This window comes from Anthonomus grandis, chromosome 4 (assembly GCF_022605725.1).
Source record: "Anthonomus grandis grandis chromosome 4, icAntGran1.3, whole genome shotgun sequence".
In the NCBI taxonomy this organism is placed as follows: Eukaryota; Metazoa; Arthropoda; class Insecta; order Coleoptera; family Curculionidae; genus Anthonomus; species Anthonomus grandis.
This window is the reverse complement of record NC_065549.1, coordinates 17,621,536-17,643,901: the sequence shown is the minus strand read 5'-3', so window position 1 is coordinate 17,643,901 and position 22,366 is coordinate 17,621,536. Positions and strand designations below refer to the sequence as shown.

Here is a 22,366-nt window from a genome sequence, read left to right as displayed (position 1 = left end):
ATCCATACTGGTCAATACTCATAACCATTTCTTGTAATTCTTTAGGTTTTAGCGGTTTTCTACTGCAAGCACAAAAAAGTAAGCATCAGCTGATGGGTTTTTAAAAATATATATCATGTAGGTCTTCACCAAACATAACGACTATAAATGCTGTAATTATTATTTTTTAAACGTACGTACTGTAAACTGTAATAAACGTATTATACAGTATTATTTTTATTATATTAATTTGAATTCTAAATACCTATTGGAACTTTTTATAAAATTATTATGTTCAAATTTTTACGAGGTGTAGAGGCATAAATTCCAACCAAAAAATATCAAAAAAATATTCACATATTGAAAAGGCTTACTAACTTTTTGTAATTTTCAATGATTTTTTGCCTTATAAATTGACGTTATAAGAAACATACAGCTAATGCCTAAATTTCCACTTTAATCTTAATTTTACGACTGGGACATATACGTCCCTAAATCTAAATATCTGGCTCTTATTTTATTCAAATACAACATACAATATTTTACCTTAACTAAAACTTACCTTGTCATAGTTTTAATTCACTTTTAAAGACAAAAAAACACCTTTAATAACCACAAAAACAAGAGCGCCACTTAACCGCTTGTTTACATTTCAAATTTACTATCCAATCTAACCTCAAAAAAAAAATCCCACGAGTTATATTTAATTTCAAAAACTGGATAATACTACTGGGACAACAGCCGATATAAAAATAATACATTTTTGACCCACCCGTTTGTAAAAAGAATTGCCTGGGACATATATGACCCACTAGTATTTTTTAAACATTTAATTTAAAAATAAATGCGTATATTAAAAACAGTTTTTTTGGTGGGACACATAACACCCGTTAGTATCGAAAGGGTTAAAGTTTTATTTTATTAATTAAAATGAAAATTGAGCAACAAATTTACAAAAATTAAGCCGCAAAAAATACAAAACTAGGTTAGGAATCTTAGGAAAAATCTATTTGACAAAGATTCCACCATTAAATCCCGGTTAATCTGATACCTCGTCGGTCAGAACCAACTGATTTTACCGGCTAATTTTGAAACGTTGGTTTTTTGTACAGGGCTAATTCTGAAACGCCTCGGTTACTGCTGGTGCAACCCGGTGTATCCACAGGTGAAATACGAAAAGCGCCCATATAAGGGTTAGCGGTCTTCCGAGGCCGCTAATAGGCTCGATACATCAGAACTGTTCGAAGGGAAGCTAACAAACACTTTTTATACTGTTTATACTTACTAAAAGTAAATTAATTAAAGAAAATTAGGTAAATGATATATTTTGTGTAATTTAGTTTGGAAAATCAGTGATTGAAATTTGTACATAAATAACAACAAAAAATTGTTACTTATCAAAACGTAGCAAATGTTTAAAACTCTGACAACTTTTAGTCATTTGAGCGCAAAAAGATGATGAAGCAACGCTTAGGACATCGTAAGACAAACGAATAAGGCGCTTACTCGCTAAAATATGGCTTTACACGACTGATTTTTAAGTTACCCGAAGACGACATACTACCTTACCCGGCTTAAGGTAACCACCGCCTTTTTGTTTCTGAACGCACCCCCCGCTTAATAGAACGCATTAATCATAGTAAACGGTCCTAATTACCGAGACCACGATATTGGTGAGTATTGAATCAATTATCGTCTGGAACCTATTTCATTGTAACATAATTTTTTATCAAAATTCGGCTTAACATAATCGGAAAAATTATATTTATTAAGCAAAAATCTCTTAGTAAGTCCGCAAATCATTGGGGGTGTGTACCTAAGGCATAAACAGTGTCACCACTGTCAACTGTCACCGTTGACATTGACAAATGGTCACGTGACCCACGCTCTTCGCCGGCCGCCATTTCTTCGAATAAACAACGACCGCAGAGGTTCGTGTAGTGTTTGTGAGATTTTTATTCGAGAAAATATTAGATTCCCAATCAAAAATGTCAGAAGTCGAAGCAGCCAACACCAATAATACAGGCAGCGAAGAAAATAGTCAGGTAAATAGCAGATTTTCCGAAATTTCACTGTTTTTTATTGAAAATCTTTCCAATGTGCACATACTCTACTGGTGTCCTTAGAATGTGACTTGCTCAGGTCCCCTATAGGTGATCTGTGTTTGTTCGTCAAAAAGCCGTTCACATTCAAAACAAGGCGTGTAATAAGTAGGAATTAGTCGAAAATTTGTGGGATTTTAGCGAAATCTTTGTAGAAATTAATGTTTTTCGAGGAAAACGCACTGGGAGGTCATATTGGTTATCATTTACAATAAACGCAGTAACGTTAAAAAACACGTATTTCAAATAAAGTACGCTGTACAATGTGCATCAAGCCACGACCTACGTCGGCGGCGTTGTTATATCTTTCAGAACGGTCCATATTTGAAAGTCATGTCTACTATTGAATTTAGTTTTGGAGGGAAGTTCTTTAAGAAGTTTTAATCTTAATTAAAGATGATGCTAATACTTAGAAATTCATTAATTGTTTACTTATTTAATTAGCACTTAAAATAGCAGTTCAAGTTCTGTTTGTCTGTACCCAAGCTAACAGTCAAAGGTTTGATGAATGTTTGAAGCAAGCTGATGCATGAATTACTCTTGTAGGAATCATACACAAGTTAATATCCTATAAAACTAGTTTTCAATTATTGGATTATTTAACTTATTAAAGTCATATACAAGAAAGCTTTTCATAATAGTGCTTAAGTTATTCACCACATGGTCTCAGCATCATAAAGCTGTTTTTTTTAAAACTTATTGTTTGTAATACCTGATATATTTTTCAGGTAATCAATAATAAATATTATTTTTAAAAATCAGGTAAAAACAAATATAAATAAAATAAACTCCCTAAGTTTTAGAAACTTTGCATTTTTTGATAATGGTATTATGGGTCATCCTTTTTCTTGCTTTTAACACCCTCTTGGGGGGGTATTAGAAATATTTTAAAACAACTTTAACAAAGATCTAATACTATACAGGGTGTTCAAAAAATAGATGGAGATATTTTAATGGGTGATTCCTTGTAAAAAAATATGAGAAAAAGTTTCTATAAACATGGGTTCGGAAATGCACAGTTTTCAAGATATGGGGTGATAATTTTTTTTTTATATTATTTTTTTATAAATTAAAAAAAATCTACTAGGTTTTTTAAAATTTGGCAGTATTACTTGTTGTATTAAGAGGCTAATTTAGCCCTAATTAGACTAAAATTATAAGGTTCAGTAGCATCCCGAGGGACATCTTAGTAAATATTATTGACAACAAAATGTACTCCACTGTCTTTTTTTCAACTTTAATATTTGTGGTTTGATTAATCATTAAAAAATAAAACTTCTTCACCTCTTGTATTTTTTTTTGTATCTCATCAATTTTTCAAATCACCCATTGAAATATCTCCATCTATTTTTCAAACACCTCATATTTGTTTTCGCATTTTTCAAGGTTTCAAAAAATATGAAAAAATTAAAAAATATCAATACAATTATTAGTTTGAATATCATACATTTTCTCTTGTCAATAGCTACATTTACAACATGCAGATCTGTTGGGTCTATGCATAAAATGTTAGCTTGGGTATTTTTATTTAGTACAGCCCTGTTTACAAGGAATGATTTTGAGACTTAAATGATTGCAGGATTATCTCTAGGATTAAAATGTCAGTTGAAGGGAGTTTAACAGTTTAGACCTAGAATTATAGAACATAACCTCTACATTTTTAAGTGTTGTTCCTTAAAAATAAATTAATAAATTTTTTGAGGGTTTAAGCTTGTCCTTCTCTTTCTCTTCATCTTTATTTTTGGATACAAAAATAAAGCCAATCTCCTAAGCTAACATCCAATAAAATGTCAAACTTTTCATTTTGGTACTTCAAAATAGCTCCTAGGAGTTTACACCAAAAAAAATTTAATCTATCCTGTTTGGGAAGCATCAAATTTGTGTATCATATTAAATTAGTGCACTGCCATTTACACAAATTGTCCTCATGACATCATTTGATCCAAGTATTAAATATTTGGTACACATGTTGTAAATGTAGCTAATGTAAGCCTATTTCCTAAAAATAAGTAAATGAATTTGAGCCTTCCTAAATGGAGTGGTTTAAGAAAGAAAATGAGCTATATTGCATAAGACAAAATCTTGTGTAGAAGCACCCTAAAAAATTACAAATTCATATCAAAGAACCAATACATATTTCTAAACTATAAAATTGTTAAAAACACATTAAAAAACTTAAAAAACAAGCTTAAAAATAAGTAAAAATGCTGCCAAAACCAGAAGTTAAGGGAGGTAAATTTAACAATAATAGAACAAAACAAAAGGTATTGCAAAATATACAATGATTTTAGAGCACAAGTCCAAAGGTATCATTCAAAAATTTATCAATGCTATAATATGAATAAGCGATTTTAACTTGCTCTATATCATTTGTGTCAGCATAAACACCTGTAGATTTTATTTTGAGACTTAATTTGAATTATCTTTTTTTACACCACTTTTTTAACATTTCACTTTGGAACAGGTTAACCTCAGAAATAATTTTTGTTGTTTAACAATAAAATAATTTATAATACAGGTGATACCTGCTAACTTTATTGCTTTATAGAATGTTTTGAAAAAAACAAAAAACAAGACACTCATTCATGTTTCTCTCCACTCATGATTTTTATAAATTTTTTTAAATTCTGACTAGTATTTAAAATAAGTTAATCAAAAAATTGAATAAATTTTCAAGTCATTCGTACCTTTAATCAAAGGTTTAAATTCTGTAAATAAAATTTTTAAAATCATCTTAAATTTCTTGATAGAAATGTATCATCCATTTTTTCTCTAAGAGACCAAAAGAAACCAAATTAAATTTCTTGGTCTAAACCACTAGGGACTAGATAAAATAAACCTACAATTTGGTACTTGGTGTAAATTAGTCCTTCCAATACATTGGCGAAGGTATATTATGGATATTTATAATAACACAGAATTAGTATCCAGAAATGTTAAGTATTAAAATTTAGTGAAAGTGTAACAATACCTGAAAATTGGAGAATATTAAGTGCATATAATATAATTTAGCAGTTCTCCATATTAAAACCAGTGTCTAAAATTTTTACAATAATAATAAGCCTTTATAATAATAATAAGCCTTTATTTCCAACAGGCAACTTACCCAATAACAGGAAACAGTTGCAAAACAATGAAAAATATAGTTAAAAAAACACACACAAACAATCCTAAAAGAATGAAAAGAAAAGAAAAAAAGTAAAGTCACAATCTCAAAAGTTATCCAAAAAATTAGAATAAATAACTATTAATATGATATAAAAACCCAATTATAAAAGTTTAACGAGATAATCACATATTCATTTATTTATTTATTTATTTATTAACGGAATCCATTTACAAAAGTATTACATAGCATACCCATACAAACTAATATATTCAGAAACATTATATACAAAACTATCTATAAATTAGTGTAAGGTGTAGATGAGTTAATTAATTAAAGCCCCTATGAAATAATATTCTTTAACTGCCCCTTAAAAGATGTTATCCTAGAGTCAAAAAAGTTTATCTGTCCTGACAGACCATTAGCACTTCGAGCCATTCGTGTAATTGGCTCATTAATGCCATAATTGGTATGGTGGAATGGGACTAAAAATATTTCTGATTGTCTATTCAATCTGGAAGGCACCCTAAGTTTAAAAAGAGACAATAACTCGGGACAATCTATAGTAGCATTTAAAACCTTATGCATAAAACATAAGTCAAGTAATGTTCTTCGTGACTCCAATGTGGGTAAGTTCAGGTTATCCCTGACCCACTGATAGTAATACTCCTGTCTCCTGTAACCACATCTAAAAGCCGCCACCCTTAAAAATTTATTTTGAGTTTTTTCAATCTGCTCAATGTAGCAGTTATATGACGGGGACCACACAATTGAGCCATACTCCAAGATGGGCCTAACAAGAGAGCAATAAAGTAATCTAAAAGTAAACAAAGACAAATCAGTTGTAGACCGTTGGATAAAACCCAGCATTTTCATTGCCCTACCAGTCACCTGATTGATGTGACTTTTAAAAGACAACCTGGAGTCAATAAATATTCCTAAGTCAGAAACTTCTGTTTTGACACCAATTGCTACATTATTTATTTTATAAAGAAAAGCAATAGGGTTTCTTTGCTTAGAAAAAGTAATCTTATGGCACTTATTGATATTAAGGGACATTCTATTCAAGTGGCACCAATCAAAGAATAAATTGAGGTCTTTTTGCAGGAGCACAGCATCAGAAAGGGATGTGATAAGCCTAAATAGCTTCACATCATCAGCAAACATTAGCACACGACAATTTTCAAGTTTCCAAACTAAATCAATCAAAAAGAGGCAAAACAAAACAGGGCCCGAGTGAGAGCCCTGTGGCACCCCAGATGGTACCAAAATTTCAGAGGAACATGTACCTCCAAGATTAACAATCTGGGTTCTACCTCTGATGAATCCCGAGATCCACTGAAGAAGAGGCCCCACAATACCTAAAGCCCTAAGCTTCTGCAAGAGTACCCCATGGTTAACTCGATCAAAAGCCTTGGAAAAATCTGTATATATTGAGTCAACCTGAAGTCCCTTCTCCAAGCAGCGGTAGAGGTAGTTGACATACAGCACCAAATTAGCATCAGTAGATCTGCCTTTTATGAATCCAAATTGCTCAGGATTAAATAAAGATTTAAAACTCCAGGCAATCCTATGACTGACCAGGCAGTCAAGCAGCTTTGGCAACTCAGATTGGTTACACACAGCTCGATAATTGGAAATTTCATTTCTACTACCAGATTTAAAAATGGGTTTTAGAAAACTTCTCTTCCAGAGAGTGGGATAAGAACCAGTACCTAGAGATTTGTTAAAAATGAACAGTATTGGTTTCGTAAGAACACAAACACATTTCTTTAGGAAGAATGCCGGAATCCCATCTGGTCCAGAGCAGAGCTTATTCTTAGAGGAAGTAATAACCTCATAAACATCCTGTGTTGACAGAGTTAAAGTGCTCAGACAAATTGATTTATCAAAATCAAAAGATGATATGTCATTGACTTGCTCATCCGAGTAGACCGATGAAAAGTATTCTGCAAACATATCCGCAGTATTCGAGATATTCATACTAATCCTGTTATTGTATGTCATTCTGGAAGGAAGACTAAAACCAGTTCTTTTATTTTGAATATATGACCAGAAGTACCTTGGATTGCCAGCGAGATTCATTTCCACCTTATTAATGTATTGTTGATAGCACAACTCTCTTAAGTACTCACATTGTTGTCTCAACAATACAAATTCATCATAATCCTGCTGTTGACCACTAATTTTAAACTTTTTGTGAATTTGTTTCTTTCTTATGATCAAACTGCGAAGCTCTGAAGAAAACCAAGATGGAAAAGAAGAACTTTTGTACCTTTAAAGAATAAACCTTTCCATTGAGGAGTAGATCACATTATAGAAAATTGAAACTATGACATCAATAGATGTCTCTCCCAAAAACAATTGATTCCAGTCTATCCCAGCAAGACAATCATTAATTGCTATGTAATCTCCCTTACCAAAATCATAAAAATATTCCTCATATATCATATCATCAGAATTTTCTGCACAACAAAGGTCGAAACTAATTGCTGTATGGTGTAAGCTATTCTCAAAAATTTTGTCTATTGCACGTTCAACACTAATTAAATCTGAGCTACTAAATACGAGATCCAAGGCAACCCCGTTGGTATTTAGAACCCCATTTACCTGGAAAAAGTTATAGAAGCTAAAGCAGTTGGCCAGAGAAAGCACAGACTCTCTGTCACTCTCCAGACAACCACCAACCACCAAACCAAGATCATCATTCTCCCATCTTATCGGTATTTAATATTCCATACCGTAATCTGAGGGCAAATCGATTGTTTTCTTTGCCTTATCATCGTACCAACTATGCTATGCACTCGCCTGTCGAAAGGACCTTGAGACTGGTAAACTCTACTGGAATTGAAGTTTTAGGAATTTCCTTATTGCATTTTAGGAGTCTTATTAAGAGTTTGTAGCATTTTGTTTTTTGAAATAATTTTGCTCCTTGATTAATGATTTGAAATACATTTGATCATTGTCATTGATAATAATATATTTTGTTTTTTCTTAGCTAATTTTGCATTGTTAATTGTTCTGATTTTGAGAGAATATTGTTACTACTTGTAAAACGGTTTAATTATCCTTGGTATTAAGATTAAGTCTGATAATTATTGTTAATTAGTAATTAGTGGTTAGGTAGTATAGCTTTTATTTCTTTTTTAAGAATATATATATTTTTTGTAATGGGGTTGATCCCGTGTATAAATAAATAAATAAAATAAATAAAAATCTAGCATGTGGTAAATTGTAGTCACCTGCCAAGACAAACAAACTACTTGAATATCTACTATATACATATTCAACGGATTCACAATGGCTTAAATAGGCTTGAAGTGGAGATGGAGATGGTATATAAATGCAACCAACAACAAAGCTTTGATTGTCTATTGTAAAAGTCAAATAGATCTGATAAATATCCACATCAACAAGTGGGATACCAATTCTATGTGTACATAAACTCTTTTTAGCCGCAATCAATACACCACCTCCACGAGCCTTGGTAGTATTCGTACCCATTTGACGATCATATCTATATAAATCATAGTTTGATACACCAATTTCAGCATCTGAATATTCAGATGTTAACCAAGTCTCTGCAATCATAACAATATCATAGCAGCAGCAACTAAGTGCCTGCTGAAAATCTTTTATTTTAGTTCTCATACCACCTGTATTAGCATAATACACGCAAACACCTGAACCAGAAGGGCCATCCCACACTAAACTATGGTCTGATTCATTTGATTTTGATGAAAATTTATCTTGCGTTTAATATTTAACCAAAATTTTCGCAAGATAACCCCTCTAGGCCAGTTATCCGGCCTTAAAAAATCATCCCTACAATCGCCGTTGATGCTTATCTTAAAAGAAATAGTCTCACCCTTAACTGGCAACAATTCTACTTTAAGGTCTCTAATCTGAGGGCACCGCTTTTTAATGTGCTCTTCAATAAAACCAGGGGTCACTCCCATTTTAACACGTCCCAGATAAAAATATTCCCTATTTACTGAACCTGCGAAATTTTCATCACCTCGAAAGTCCGCTTCTCCTAAAACCAGATTCCGATTACGATTTGTATTTGTACGTTTTCGATTTTGTCCCAAAGTAAATCCCTGTTGCAGATGGTCGCCCCCAACATCCGTTGTTCCAGAGTTCCCAGTCCCAGCTGATTCATTGTTTATGTTTACCTTGTCATTGTCTGAGTGACTGTCTGAGTGACGTTTCTCCGCCGTTGCTCTTTTAGGAAACAAAGAAGAAGAGGAAGTTTTAGCGGCATCTACCTGTTTCACTCTACTTTGAACAGCTGATTCAAAGATATTTCTGCTGTTGGATTGTTGCGGTTTCAACAAAATTAAATTAAATTAACTGCAATATACCTACTAACTATAACTTAAACACATGGGTCTTAATCCCAAGAGTAATGATCCACCAAGATATTGACAATCACATGAACCAGAGAGAAATTTATATTGCACATGTGACAGATCCGATTAAATATAGCGCATATTGTATATAGTGGCGATTTCAACAGGATGTTAGTATGAGGCGTTGGCAGAAAGAATGTTAGGGGATGTCTAGCATTAAGCCTAGGCACCATAAAACGTACACCAGAAAGAAGTACAGGACTATCAATGAATCCATTCAGTAACCCATTCAGGAATTTTACAGAGATCATTCTTCTGAGATGTAATGGATGTAGATTGAAGCATTCCAATAGTTGCCGATGATCAAACCCTCTTACTGGATATATGCCATCCTGCCTGAAGGCCAAAAACTTAGCAAATCTACTCTGAACAGATTCTACGCTGAACAGATTCAAGGAGACCAACATGATTCTGATAGAGCGGGCTCCATATAATGCAGCCAAACTCCAGTTTTGATCTCATAAGCAACGGAAAAGCAGTCTTAATGTAGATTCCAAAGTAAAACTCTGAGAACTTCTAATTATGAACCAAGTCTTCTCAGGGCTGACAATGAGACACCTAAAACTATTAGTTTTCTTTTTACAAGCTAGAAAACTCAAAAATAATTTTATGAAAATCTCTTACATATCCAAAATATTTTAAAACACAGTAAAGTAACAAGATATAATATAATGAAAACCAAAGATTTTATTTTTTTTATTTAAATCAACAAAATACTCTAGGGATAAAAGAGAAACCAAATTTTTTAACTAAACATTTCAACATAATATTTACTTCTAAACTAATAAAATTAGTAGTGGGTAGAGTATCCCTTATTGCCAGTAACCTCACCCCATTGGTTTGGCATGGATTCCAAATGTTTCATAATGGTTTCTTCTCTAATAGAATTCCAGGATTCCCAAAACTTTAATTAGATCATTTTTATTGCTGATCTGATGTTGTCTTATATGTCAGTCTAGTTCCTCCCAGAGGTTTTCAATAGGGTTAAGATCAGCTTTGTGGAAGTTCATAATTTTTGATAACTCTAATCTTTTTTGATAAAAACCATTCTTGAATTACCTTTGATTTATGTTTATGGATGTGTTCTGCTGATATGTCAATGGTCACTGGTAAATTCAATTGGTAAGGTCAATGGTAAATTGTTCTCAAATGGAAACATTACATTGTTTAAAATATCTAAATTCACAGATCGATCTATAATATCCTCAATAACATGTAATGGTCATATATTATACCCAGACAAGTACAGTATTTACAGTAGGCTTTATATACTTTGGATCAAATATTTTGCTTTCTAGGCAATGTACCGATGATATTCCATCAGACCCAAATAAATTAAATTTACTTTCATTAGTAAAAATAATTTTTTTTTCCAGTTGTTCATTGTCTTGCTTACAACATATTTATGCAAACTAAGCATTTGGCTTATGTCCACTTGTAATACACCACTCTTGTGTGCAACAAACAATTTTTTGTATGAAGATTTCCCAACAAATATCTTCCGTGGGGCATATTCGCTAAAAAACTAGATCAGTAAACAGTAACAGATCTCACGTAAAGCAAAATAAATACTAAATTTGGTTAATTCTTATGCGAGTTTCTCTATTTATGTCCAACATAAAATATTTGCATTTATACTATAAATAAACAACTGATGATAGGAAAGTGAAGTGTGAAGAAAAAAAAACGCCGTTATTAAGAGCCACAATATGTTTAGAAACAGGTATTTGAATACTGAAAGTTTTTACAATATAAGGAATTTTAAAAAGTTTATCTACTTTTGTCTGATAGTGTATATCCAATATATCATTTTTATATAAATATCATGATTTTCGAACATTGTTTTTAATATCTTTTCAACACTTGGAAACCATCTGTTGCTTTATTGTAAGGATACTGTGTCATCTAGGCTTTGAAATCTTTTAATGATTTAGACTTATGTGAACTCAAACACCAATTGCTCAGTAGGAGGTGAGATGTGATCACAATTTAACATTTTTGGGCTTTCTTAGACAAAACTCTAATACTTCTTTTTGTTAAAAATAAGAAATCATCTGTTTTAAGGGTAAAAAGATTAAGAACTTTTTATTGTTCAATCAAATTTTTCAATGGGACCAAAATGGATTAATTAATTTTTTTTTCAGAATGAGAAGACACCTAAAGGTAGAAAATCCAAATCACCCAGAGTGTCTACCCTTGACCGTGTCCGCGAAGAAAGTGAGGCTATTACAAAGGTTTGTATTACTTAAATCATATTATTTTATGTTTTTTCATAAGGTCAAAATGAAATAAGGCTTCAGTACATTATTAAACTTTCATATCAAACTCTCAATAATGTGCTTTTTATTCTTAAGAAAACAATATTTTTCTATTGACATATTAAATACAATGCTTTTAAATCTTTAGGGACTAGACTCTCCTAGTGGCAGAAGAATAACGCGATCTTCAGCCAAAGGGGCTACAGCAACACCTCCACCACCAGCGAAAAAGGAGCGCAAAAGCGCGGCAGCGGCGACTCCTGGCAAAGCCAGAGGACGACCTGGAAGGAAATCCTCGGCCGCCGCCGCAGCAAAGGCAGAAGCAGAAGATAATTCTTCAGAAGGCAATCAGGATGAAAATAAAGTAAGTTTGCCACTATTCTGGTCTTTGGCTGTTTGTTCGTTATTCATGTAAATTGAAGTAATTTAATTAATTTTTTTGTCATTGAAGGAGTCGTCTGTAGCAGACAGTGATGAAAAGAATGAAAAAGAATCAGAAAATGAGGATAAAAATGACTCTGAGGCCAAATCTGAGGCTGAACCAATGGAAACCAACTCCCACAGTGAGAAGGAGGAATCAGCCAATAATAATGCAGATGCTACATCCTCAAAAGTAAGTTGACTTAATTAAGATTCTCAAATGTATTTCGTTTTTAATATATTGGGTCTGGTAAGTATAAAATTAGTGAATACTTATATAAAAGTAGTATTTGAGTAGTTTAAAAGTATTTTTTAGTTTAGTTGCCTTATTCAAATTTAAAATCTTCAACTTTATGGAAATGTAGTGGAAATTGGACAGTTTATTAGCAAAACAACTAAGTTTCAGAATTCTTTTAGTGTCTGCACTTTTTTTCAGTTTCAAAAAATATGCAGTGGTGTGCAATATAAAATGTTGTAAAAACTAATATTGAAAGGTTATTTTGGGGTTATCTGTTTCAGTTCCCTAGTTTATTTTTTCCACTTGCAACTAGTTAAGTCCACAAACAAAAAGTAGACATTTAACAAATTTAAAAACAAGTATTTAACAAGTATAAAAACATTGGTCACTACGCTCAAATTAAAGCTGTAATTTATGAGTATAGCATTCTCGAAATTAAAATATTTTTGACTTAATGCAAGCTTCATATCATTATTTTCATACTTTCTAACTAATAAAAATTTACTCAAGAAATTAGGATAAATTTTAAAATATCATTTGGAGATAAAAGAAGGATTTAAATGCTTTTCAGAGTATAATATTTTTAATTTGAATACTTTTGAGAATCAAAATGGCTATTTAAATATAAGGAATTGCACAAGTATCGAGTTCTCAATATTGCATTTTTGATTTCGAATCTCATTTTTGACTGTGACTGTGATCTGCAATACACAGTAAAATTAAAAAAAAAATATTGGACTGAAATTATAAACTTATTATATGAAGGTAGAAATAATATAATTTAAAAATAAGAATCCTATTATAGCATTGCCAGGTATGCGAACAACGTCGTTTGTTATTATCCAGATTTTCATTTTACCAATGTCTTCATAGTGATTTGTAAAACTATACTTTCTTAACATGTTTTCTTTCAAATTCAAAAATTGCTTTATTGTCATAAACATAAAACTTGTTAACAACGTTCAGATTTTTAAACACATTTGTTACACCTTATCTCTATGGCTACAAAACTCATCACATGTATTAATTAATAACTTAAATTTTAACTTTTGGTTAAGGCCTTACAGATTATAATAGTTTGTATAAGTGTGTAAAATGGTGACACACAACTAATAGACATTTTTCAGACAGAAGACATTAAAGAAATGTATAAAATTTTAAATATCAAAACATATAGATAAATGTCATAACATTTTGAACAATGAAATAGGGCTATATATTATTACTCTGCTGCTATACTATTATGCAGCTGCCTATTATAAGTAGAATTTTCTCTGAGAAAAATATAACTTTCTTATGCATTAGTATATATATCTTAAATTGGATTCTTATTTCAAAAATTAATAAGGCAGTTACAACAATATTATTCAAAAAGATTTTTAATTGAAACCAACTTAATAATTGTAAAAATTCATAAAAATTATCATTGAGTGAATTTAAACTTGGGACCTTTTGAAAGCAAATATTTAGAGCAGGGCTAATTGTATTATATTGTAATTTCTTGTTTGTTTAATCATATTTTTTAGTTTCAATGTCACTGCTTTTGATATAGGAACCTAAAAATACAGCTTTTGATATATTTAATAGAGTTAAACATTGGCAAGATTCTTATCATTTTATATTTATCACCTTAACTCTTTTACACAAATAAGTGAAGTTAATAATCACCATTCAAGACAAAATTTACCCATAAATATAAAACACTTTTGGTTGACACATAGTTGATATGGTGTAATTATCATGGCCCTTTATTTTCTAGTGCTCAGAAAAAGAGAACAACAGATCTTTTTTGAAGTATATTAAAAATTATTTATTCAAACATGCATTCTATAATTGCAATAAATATTTTGGTACAAAGTTGCCTTTTGTTTGAGAGTAATTGGGATGGTTATTATAATTAATAATAATTTGTACACATATTTTTTGAAGCAGTCATGAAAAAAAAATTACTGAACATACATTGTAAACTATATCAGCAGTATAAAGTAATTTATACCCTCTTTACAATAAAAGTAATTTTTAGAAAAGCCAGACTTTATCCAATCATTTGTTATATAGTGCAGATATATAGTAATTAAATTTTAATATATTTAGTGTTCTTGTAACTTTTACATGAAAATATTAGTCATTCACATTTTTTATTTTGTTTTAATAAGACAAAAAACGGGTATATTTCCACTCATACATCATAGGATAATATACACTGAAGATTTATTAACTACCTGAGATCTGATTGGGGGATAATACTTGGAATAAGTTAGGCCATCCCTATCATATATTATCTTGTACCTAAATATAAATAATATTGAGTATGTATTTGTAGATGGGAAGTATTTTTTGTAAATAGGAAGTTAAAAATTGAAACCAAAGCCAGAAAGTACTTTTTTTTGCACTTTTCTTTCAACAAGAAATATAATTTTTGAAATTGAGCAGCTTACTTTTATTTAATTATGTTTATAAATATTATTTAGCCAGCAAAAAAACTTATCATCTATGAATAAAAAGTTTAACAGATGTCAATTACAAGTACGGTTAAAAAGTTAGGAATTTATTTTGAATTTCTCCCCAAGTGGGCTCATTATTTAAATTTTATAGAGAAAGGTTTCCTGAAAAGAATATCATAGTTATTTACAAATCTTTTGTAGAATCAGTAATATATGAAATTGTAAGTATGGGGTGCAACCTGACCAACGTTTTTACTATTAGAAATAACTTAAGAACCCTACAAATTATTTTGTATAAGCATAAGCCAATATAATTTCCTAGTGAATTAATTAATAAATTAGCTAATATTTTAACATTAAAGCAATTTTAAATGATCAATAGTTAAACTAGTATTGGGTGGCAAATATGATGTGACTAAAATTAAACATTGTGGCTAGGCAAAACATCTTGTCGGACTTGCATTGTCATCAAGTGTAAACCAGTTTACACTTGATAACGGTTGGAGATACTTACCAACCGAAACGTCGTGTTACAATAAATAAATAAGACAATGCAAGTCCGACAAGATGTTTTCACTGTACCATTGTCTACCACCTTCAAAAACAGAGTGGCTAGGCAAATTTATCAAAGTAATGAGTTCCTAAAACAGCATTTCCGTCAGTTTTAAGAATCCTTTATTACACTACCCCTAAAATATGTAATAAAATTCCATAGTATTTAAGATTATGTAATTGTAAAAATATTTTGAAAAAGTGACAAAATGGTTTTTAGAGACAAATTTGTATATGGTAATTTTATGTTTAACTTTTACTAATAAATCGATGGTGTGTTTCCATATGTAGCTATCTACAAAATGCTTTATATTTATCAAACACAAAATAAAGTTTAATAGGATGTATCAAATCAAATCTATAAAAAAACACATTTTAATAAAACTCATATTTTTATTTATATATTTTTTATTTGAATAAAATTAAAAAAAAAATTCTTATAATGACCAGATTTTTTGAAAAACATAAATAATAACTAATTTAAACAGGAAAAATGCAGATAGCCATATTTAGCACATAATACTTTCTCAAAGTTGTAGTGATGAGAAAAGCTATAAACTTAAAGAACTAATTCTAAACATAATAATGAAAGATAAAAATAATTATTAATAACATAAAGAAAAAGTCTTCGCCCTCAGGGTCATTTACATCTGGAACCACCATTTCATCCTCATCAATGGTTTCATCACTACTTAGCAAACTTGTAAAAAAGAGCCGGCAGTCATCTGGGACACTTCCAGAATTGCAAATTTCTTTTAAATGTTTCAGCTTTAATGCTGAAATTTTCTTGTTTTCCTCATGTAAGGGTTTGAGACAATTTTCCATGGAAGCAACTGTCACTCGTCTTCCTCTGCGTGGAAGAATCATTATACTGCGAAAATCTTCATCAAAATTTGTTTTAATTTTCATTGTAAAAGGGAATGCCTTTTCATATCTAATCCACTTAATATGATGCCAATTAACCACATTCCCATCTTGATCCTTGTTTCGGTTGATCATAATTAGCTGTGCCAAGGTTTTCCAGTCAACAAAAGCAATGTCTTTTTTTTTAAAACTTCGTACTTAGGGTCATTTTTTTTTGCATTCAGAGCAATGGTTACCCGTTCATGCGGCAAATAAACTGGGACATTTTTGGATGCAATTTCAATTCTTGCGTGCATTGAATCGCATTCCATTTGGCTGAAACAAGGAATTTTTGGTCAATGACCTCTATCGGTAAAACTTGTACGGCATAAATAAACATAGCGGCAACAAATTGATTTTTATTTTGGCCTCCACATGTGTCACTAAAGAGCCTTACATTTTGAATGGATGTAGAAAGACACATGAACCTTCTACTTCAGACCACATGTAGCATTTTCCAGAATTATCTCCACAGTTAAAAATAGTGAAATTGTATGTGGCTAACTTGGTCTTGTAAAAAAGAATGGGGTTAGTGGGATCTGTTGGCACATACAATACTTGTTGCAAATCAAAGTTGGCGGAATGTATTTCTTTAGGATTTTCCTTTGCTGCATCCTTATCCAAATTTTTTTCCTGTCTGGCTCTTTCTTTATTTTTAATGTGATCTTCATGATCTTTACTTTGATTTCCGTGTTAGCAGATTTATACGCTGTACATGTTGGACATTAATCCTTTTGAGGCTTATGGAATGATTAAAATGAGAATTAAAAATATGGCGATAGAATGACTCCTTTAAACTTTCCATATTTTCTTTGGCACAATTTTCTTGGTATAACCTGTGCATCTGCTTTAGGTTCAATTTTGGATCCAAGTATATTTTTTTTTGAGTCTTTTCTGCAGTAATGAGAAGAGACTGTAGGAAATTTCTGAATATGTTGTTTTAAAAAATGTACTGCATCTTCTGATATTTTAGAGGTACCATAACCGCCTCTCTTATCTTTTTCTATGGTGTTACTATTTGGGACATGTTTTTTAATGGCAAAATTCAGAAATCTCTTTTTAACACCAAGGGTATTAAGTAGCATTGTTCTACATACATTTATTCTAGAATCCTTAATGCACAGATAAAATTTCATAGATTTGGATCTTCTTAAGTTGTTAGTGCCAGTTGTTCTTCTTTTACAATCGATAACCTCTACCAAATTATTTAGGAAATCTCGTTGCCTATCAACATTTGCAAGATTCCAAAATGATGTAAAAATATTTATCCTTTCTTCCTGGGTAATACAAGTTTTGCATTTAATCCTAAATTGAAAAAAAAAAATATGATCTACGTTTAAAGAAGTGTCAATCTTATTCCTACCTGCAAGAATTGTTGCATGGTTCACCTAAGAACCTACCTGGAACGTGATTTCCTTTTGAGTTTATATGTGGAAGCCCCGAATTCTTATTCTCTCTGCGAACATTTTTTTTCCAAAAAGTGGGACTTCTTTTCTTTTTATTTTTTGGTTCAACTGACGTATCTTTTGGTATTTGATTAGTATTTCTAAGTACTACGTGATTGTCTAAGCCACCATCATCTAAAAAAATTATAATTAACACCAAGAGTCATAACTGTTTTTATTAACTTACCTGATTGGTCACTGGGAAGATAGTATGCATCTTTAATGGAGTCATCTGAACCAAAAGGTTCTTCGTCAAGTTCTGCTAAAAAATCATAAATAAGAATAATAATAGAATAAAAGAATTAATGAAGAATATAGAAAATTAAAGAATAATATTACTATTATTTATATAGATAATTCTCATATTATTACTGATTTTATTTACCTTTAACTGATTGGCTGGTGGATTTGGGTTCTTCAGCAGAGACTGTATTTGAATCAGAGTGGGCCGAACAAAATGGTGCCTCATTAAGATTTTCTAAAAAGACATTTTTATAATTAAAACTCTAAAAAACTATATCTTTTAACAAAAATTTTAATTTCATAGGAAAAGGTAGTTGTACTGTTGTACCTACGTATTGTAAAAATAATGTTATTACTTTAATTAATAATTGATATTGACAAACAAAACTCTAAAATCGCTTTAGCACCATCACACACACTCATAAAATAGATAGATATAGATTTACGATTGATTTTTGCGCAAAAACCATCCACAGTTTTTTTACACGTTTTGTATTGCTATAAATAATTAATGCAATACTAAATAATTTACAGAAACAGCCATAAGTAGGTACTTCTAAGAATAACTTTAGATACGAACTTAAGCTATCCTAAAAGTTAATGAATTGTAATTGCAGAATTGGCAAACATAAATAAATACAGCCTTTTTTTATTTATTCACAACCAAAAATCGGTAAGAACAGTAGACCAATTTACTAAAGACAATAATAAGATATTACAATACAATAAGTTAAAGATAGTAAAAAAACTTACCAGTAGTGTCCAAATTTTGAGCGACGCCGACGCCAGGGATATTTTCCAAAGATGTTTGTTTGGGCAGCATCATTAATATTTTTTTGCCTCGACTCATTTTGCATGAAAAAAGTTTATACACGAACGCAATGCTTATCAAAACACAACTGACCAAAATAATTATTTCTAAAACAGGCTATGTGATTTTGGAGAGATATGAAATTCACAAAAATTTTCACAGTTCCAAAAGTAGCTATGTGATTTTAAACATATTTTGACCTCATAAAATAATTTGAAGAGTAGATAGACACTTTTCAAATTGCCAATTTTGGCGCCAAATTTAAATTTATCGATATAGCCCCTTTTGGAACCAAAGCATCGAAATAGTGTTATTTTTCATTAATATTCTCAACTGCTACATGTTTCCCAAAATGTATGTCTCTTAAATATCTTTGATTTGACTAATAAGAACATGGTTCACACCTACATTTCTCTAAGGAAAATTGTGTGTCAGATTACAGATTTTGTAACTTCTAACGTTTAAATAAATATTTTTTTGTTTAAATAAGCTATAGAGAGCTATAGAGAATTATAAACTTTTAAAGAATTGCAGTGTAAAAATTATTCTAGCAGCAAGATATGTGATGTACCTATTTGAATAACTTGAAATTCAAGTTTATATTTAAGAATCTAATAGTTTGATTATTTGTATTTGAATAGTCCCTTCAATATGTTACTGGCAGCTAATCAACGGCAACATTTTTGTGCTCGAATTAAAATTTTATTTTATTCTTTTTAATTTTTAAGGAAAACGAAGCAACCGAAAACGGGGCAAAAGAAGACGAAGACATCACAGACGGTGGTGAAGGCGAAGGCGACAAAGAGGCGGATCCGCCTGCCGAAGTGAACAGTCCCTCCAGTACTAACCAAGAAGAACCCGAAAAATCCACAGAGACGACCTCATCGACGTCCGAAGCAGCAGCAGTACCTGAAAAAGAGTCGTCGTCAGGTAAAGATAAAACGCCATCGTCGACGGAGAATGAAGATCCGGAAAAACTGGAATAATTATTCTCACACAATTAATACATTTCAACTTCACACTATTCGTTTTTTTTCTATCGTTATTATTTGTTCTTTTAAATAAAAGATTAGATCGATTTTAAAAATCAACGCCCCTAAAAAGGTGATTTTTGAGACATTGAACAAACTTTTTATGAGTTAAAGTTTGTTTAAAAATTTCGGATACAGCTTTCGTATTTTCAATTACGTATTTCCTGCTGATATTCAGTAAAAGTTGTCTTCTTAGGACACTACCCGCGTTGTTCTTAAAATTCAATATTTGATACTATGGGGTTTGAAAATTAAAAAAAAAAAATAATGTAATATTTTGTTCATATCTGTAATTTAATTGGTCAAAACACGTAAATAATACCATTTATAATTAAGAATTGATTGCAAATTACTAGATATCTGAAATCGTTTTGTTAGCTTTGCATAAACAATTATTATTATAGTAAGGTATGATTTTAGAGTGATTGATAAAATAATATAAGTTGTAATTGTATTCTTTTCATATATTGGTTTGTACATTTAATGGAATAAAAGCAGTGATTTTAATTATCACGATGCAGTTGAGCTGCTAAAATATGAAATAAGTTAGTCGATTGGTTGCTACTCAAACCAATATTTTGTGTAATAAATAAGTTTTAAAGTTCATAACGTTCAAACAAAAAATGCAGGACGCGCTCTGATTATAGTAAATTCTTTGACAAATTGACAAAATTCATAATAAGGGTGACACGCAGGAAATAGTTTAGTTCATTTTTGGGATGGAAAGGGAACTTTGCCGATAAATTTAGGTGGTCTAAATTAAATTATTATTATCCTCTAGTTCTCATGAGTTGTTTGTATTTTTATAGAACTGTGTAGTAATATATTATTTTATTTTCCTTCAACGTGAGTAATGAACCTTATTTTATATTATTATTGTAGTGATAATTTATAATGTATGGTTAACAAATAATATGAAAATACATTTTCATTAGAAATAATTAATATCGTTAGTTTTATTTATAAAAACATCACTTACCTCATTCGGAAAATATAAAGTAGATATACATTACCGAAAAAGATCAGCCTCCTTATGCAAAGGGAGATACAGGGTAGTAAAGGTAATCATTTATTTTAGTTTTTTTTTTTCTGATACCTTCAAACAGTTTTCTACAAAGTTTGTTGCTTGCGGATTTTCAGTGCAAAAAATATCCCGCTAACATACAAAAATTTTAGTATTTCAAAGTTTAATTTTTTCAAAGTGTAAAAAGGTAGTTTATTTGTTATGTTATGTAATACGAATGATATTAATAATTTTTTCGTAAATAACATATCACCAAGTAATTTTTCTTAAAAAATTCATAGATACAATGAAAAACCAGTTGATGGCGCAAAATATCATAAAGGTTTAAGTTTCTCATTGTCTCATAAACTGAAGATTCTTTATTAACCCGAATTAAAACTAAGGCTGTTTGTTCTGATGAAATAGATATACATTTTTTAATATTTTTCTCTGCTTATTTTAAAATGTGTCATCTAATAAATTATTATATGGCAACTTCTATATTTCCTTTTGAATGGAAAGTGGCTGATATTGTGCCAACACCGAAAACTAATATTACAAAGGGTTTCAATGACTTAGTTGACATTCTTTTAATATTGTCTTTAATGGATAGCCGATCAATAAGCAAGCAGGACCAAATGAAGAAAGTTGTCAAAGTCTCTTTGGTAGCTAGAGATTACTTTGGCCAAATACCGATTAATGGTTCAATTAATTCGTTCCACCATTCCATCTGACTGCGGGTGTAATGCAGTAGTCCTCGCTTTCTTGATTCCAAGCGTCTTCCAGACGTTCTGGAATAAGTCTTGAAATTTCGTCCTTGATTTGAATGTAGCACCAAAGGTATACCAAATCGGCAAATCCATTCGTTTATTAAAACGACGTTAGTGGAGGAAGCCTCTTTCCTAGAGGGTATGCCTCAACCTATTTACTCAATTAATCCATCACGATCACGATGTACTTATTTCTGATCCGGGAAAAGGAACGTCAATGTCAATAGCAATGATTTGAAAGGGAAGTCCCTTTACTTACGTTGTACTAACGCATCACAGCCTTCTGCCTTCCTTGCGGCCTTACTTGCCGGACATATAACGATTATCTTACACCAGGCCCTTACGTTTGCATTGCTATTAACCCAGTAATATCCTTCTTTTACTTTTTCCAGGCTATTTGCTACTACAAGATGTACTCTTGACACGGCGGCATGGATTTTCTGTAGCAATTCCAAAATCCGACATTTCTTTCCTCTTTGCCATCGCGGTCAACTACTTTCCATCTTCCAAAATTAGGGAGTTCCATTGTGCCCAATATGACTTGATATGGAATAATAGATGGTGATGGAATTTCAATTAGAGATTTTAAATTATGTCTTCCTTTTTGTCTTAAGCCATTAGTCGATATTTTAAATTCCTGCATCTTAGA

The 22,366-nt window shown here is 31.0% G+C and overlaps 1 protein-coding gene across 1 annotated transcript; it reads left to right on the top strand.

Moving 5' to 3' along the window:
* The first annotated feature begins 1,856 nt into the window (after positions 1-1,856).
* LOC126735192 (putative protein TPRXL) lies at positions 1,857-20,889 on the top strand. Its single transcript, XM_050439143.1, has 5 exons — positions 1,857-2,024; positions 11,744-11,833; positions 12,006-12,221; positions 12,309-12,470; positions 19,642-20,889. Exons 1-5 carry the CDS (start codon positions 1,968-1,970, stop codon positions 19,897-19,899), a joined length of 783 nt encoding a protein of 260 aa, XP_050295100.1. The 5' UTR covers positions 1,857-1,967; the 3' UTR covers positions 19,900-20,889.
* Positions 20,890-22,366: the final 1,477 nt, after the last annotated feature.

Coding starts and splice junctions, on each gene's coding strand:
- LOC126735192 (XM_050439143.1), top strand. CDS start 1,968: ATGTCAGAAGTCGAAGCAGCCAACACCAATAATACAGGCAGCGAAGAA. Junction 2,025..11,743: donor GCAGCGAAGAAAATAGTCAG/GTAAATAGCAGA, acceptor TTTTTTTTTCAG/AATGAGAAGACACCTAAAGG. Junction 11,834..12,005: donor AAAGTGAGGCTATTACAAAG/GTTTGTATTACT, acceptor TTAAATCTTTAG/GGACTAGACTCTCCTAGTGG.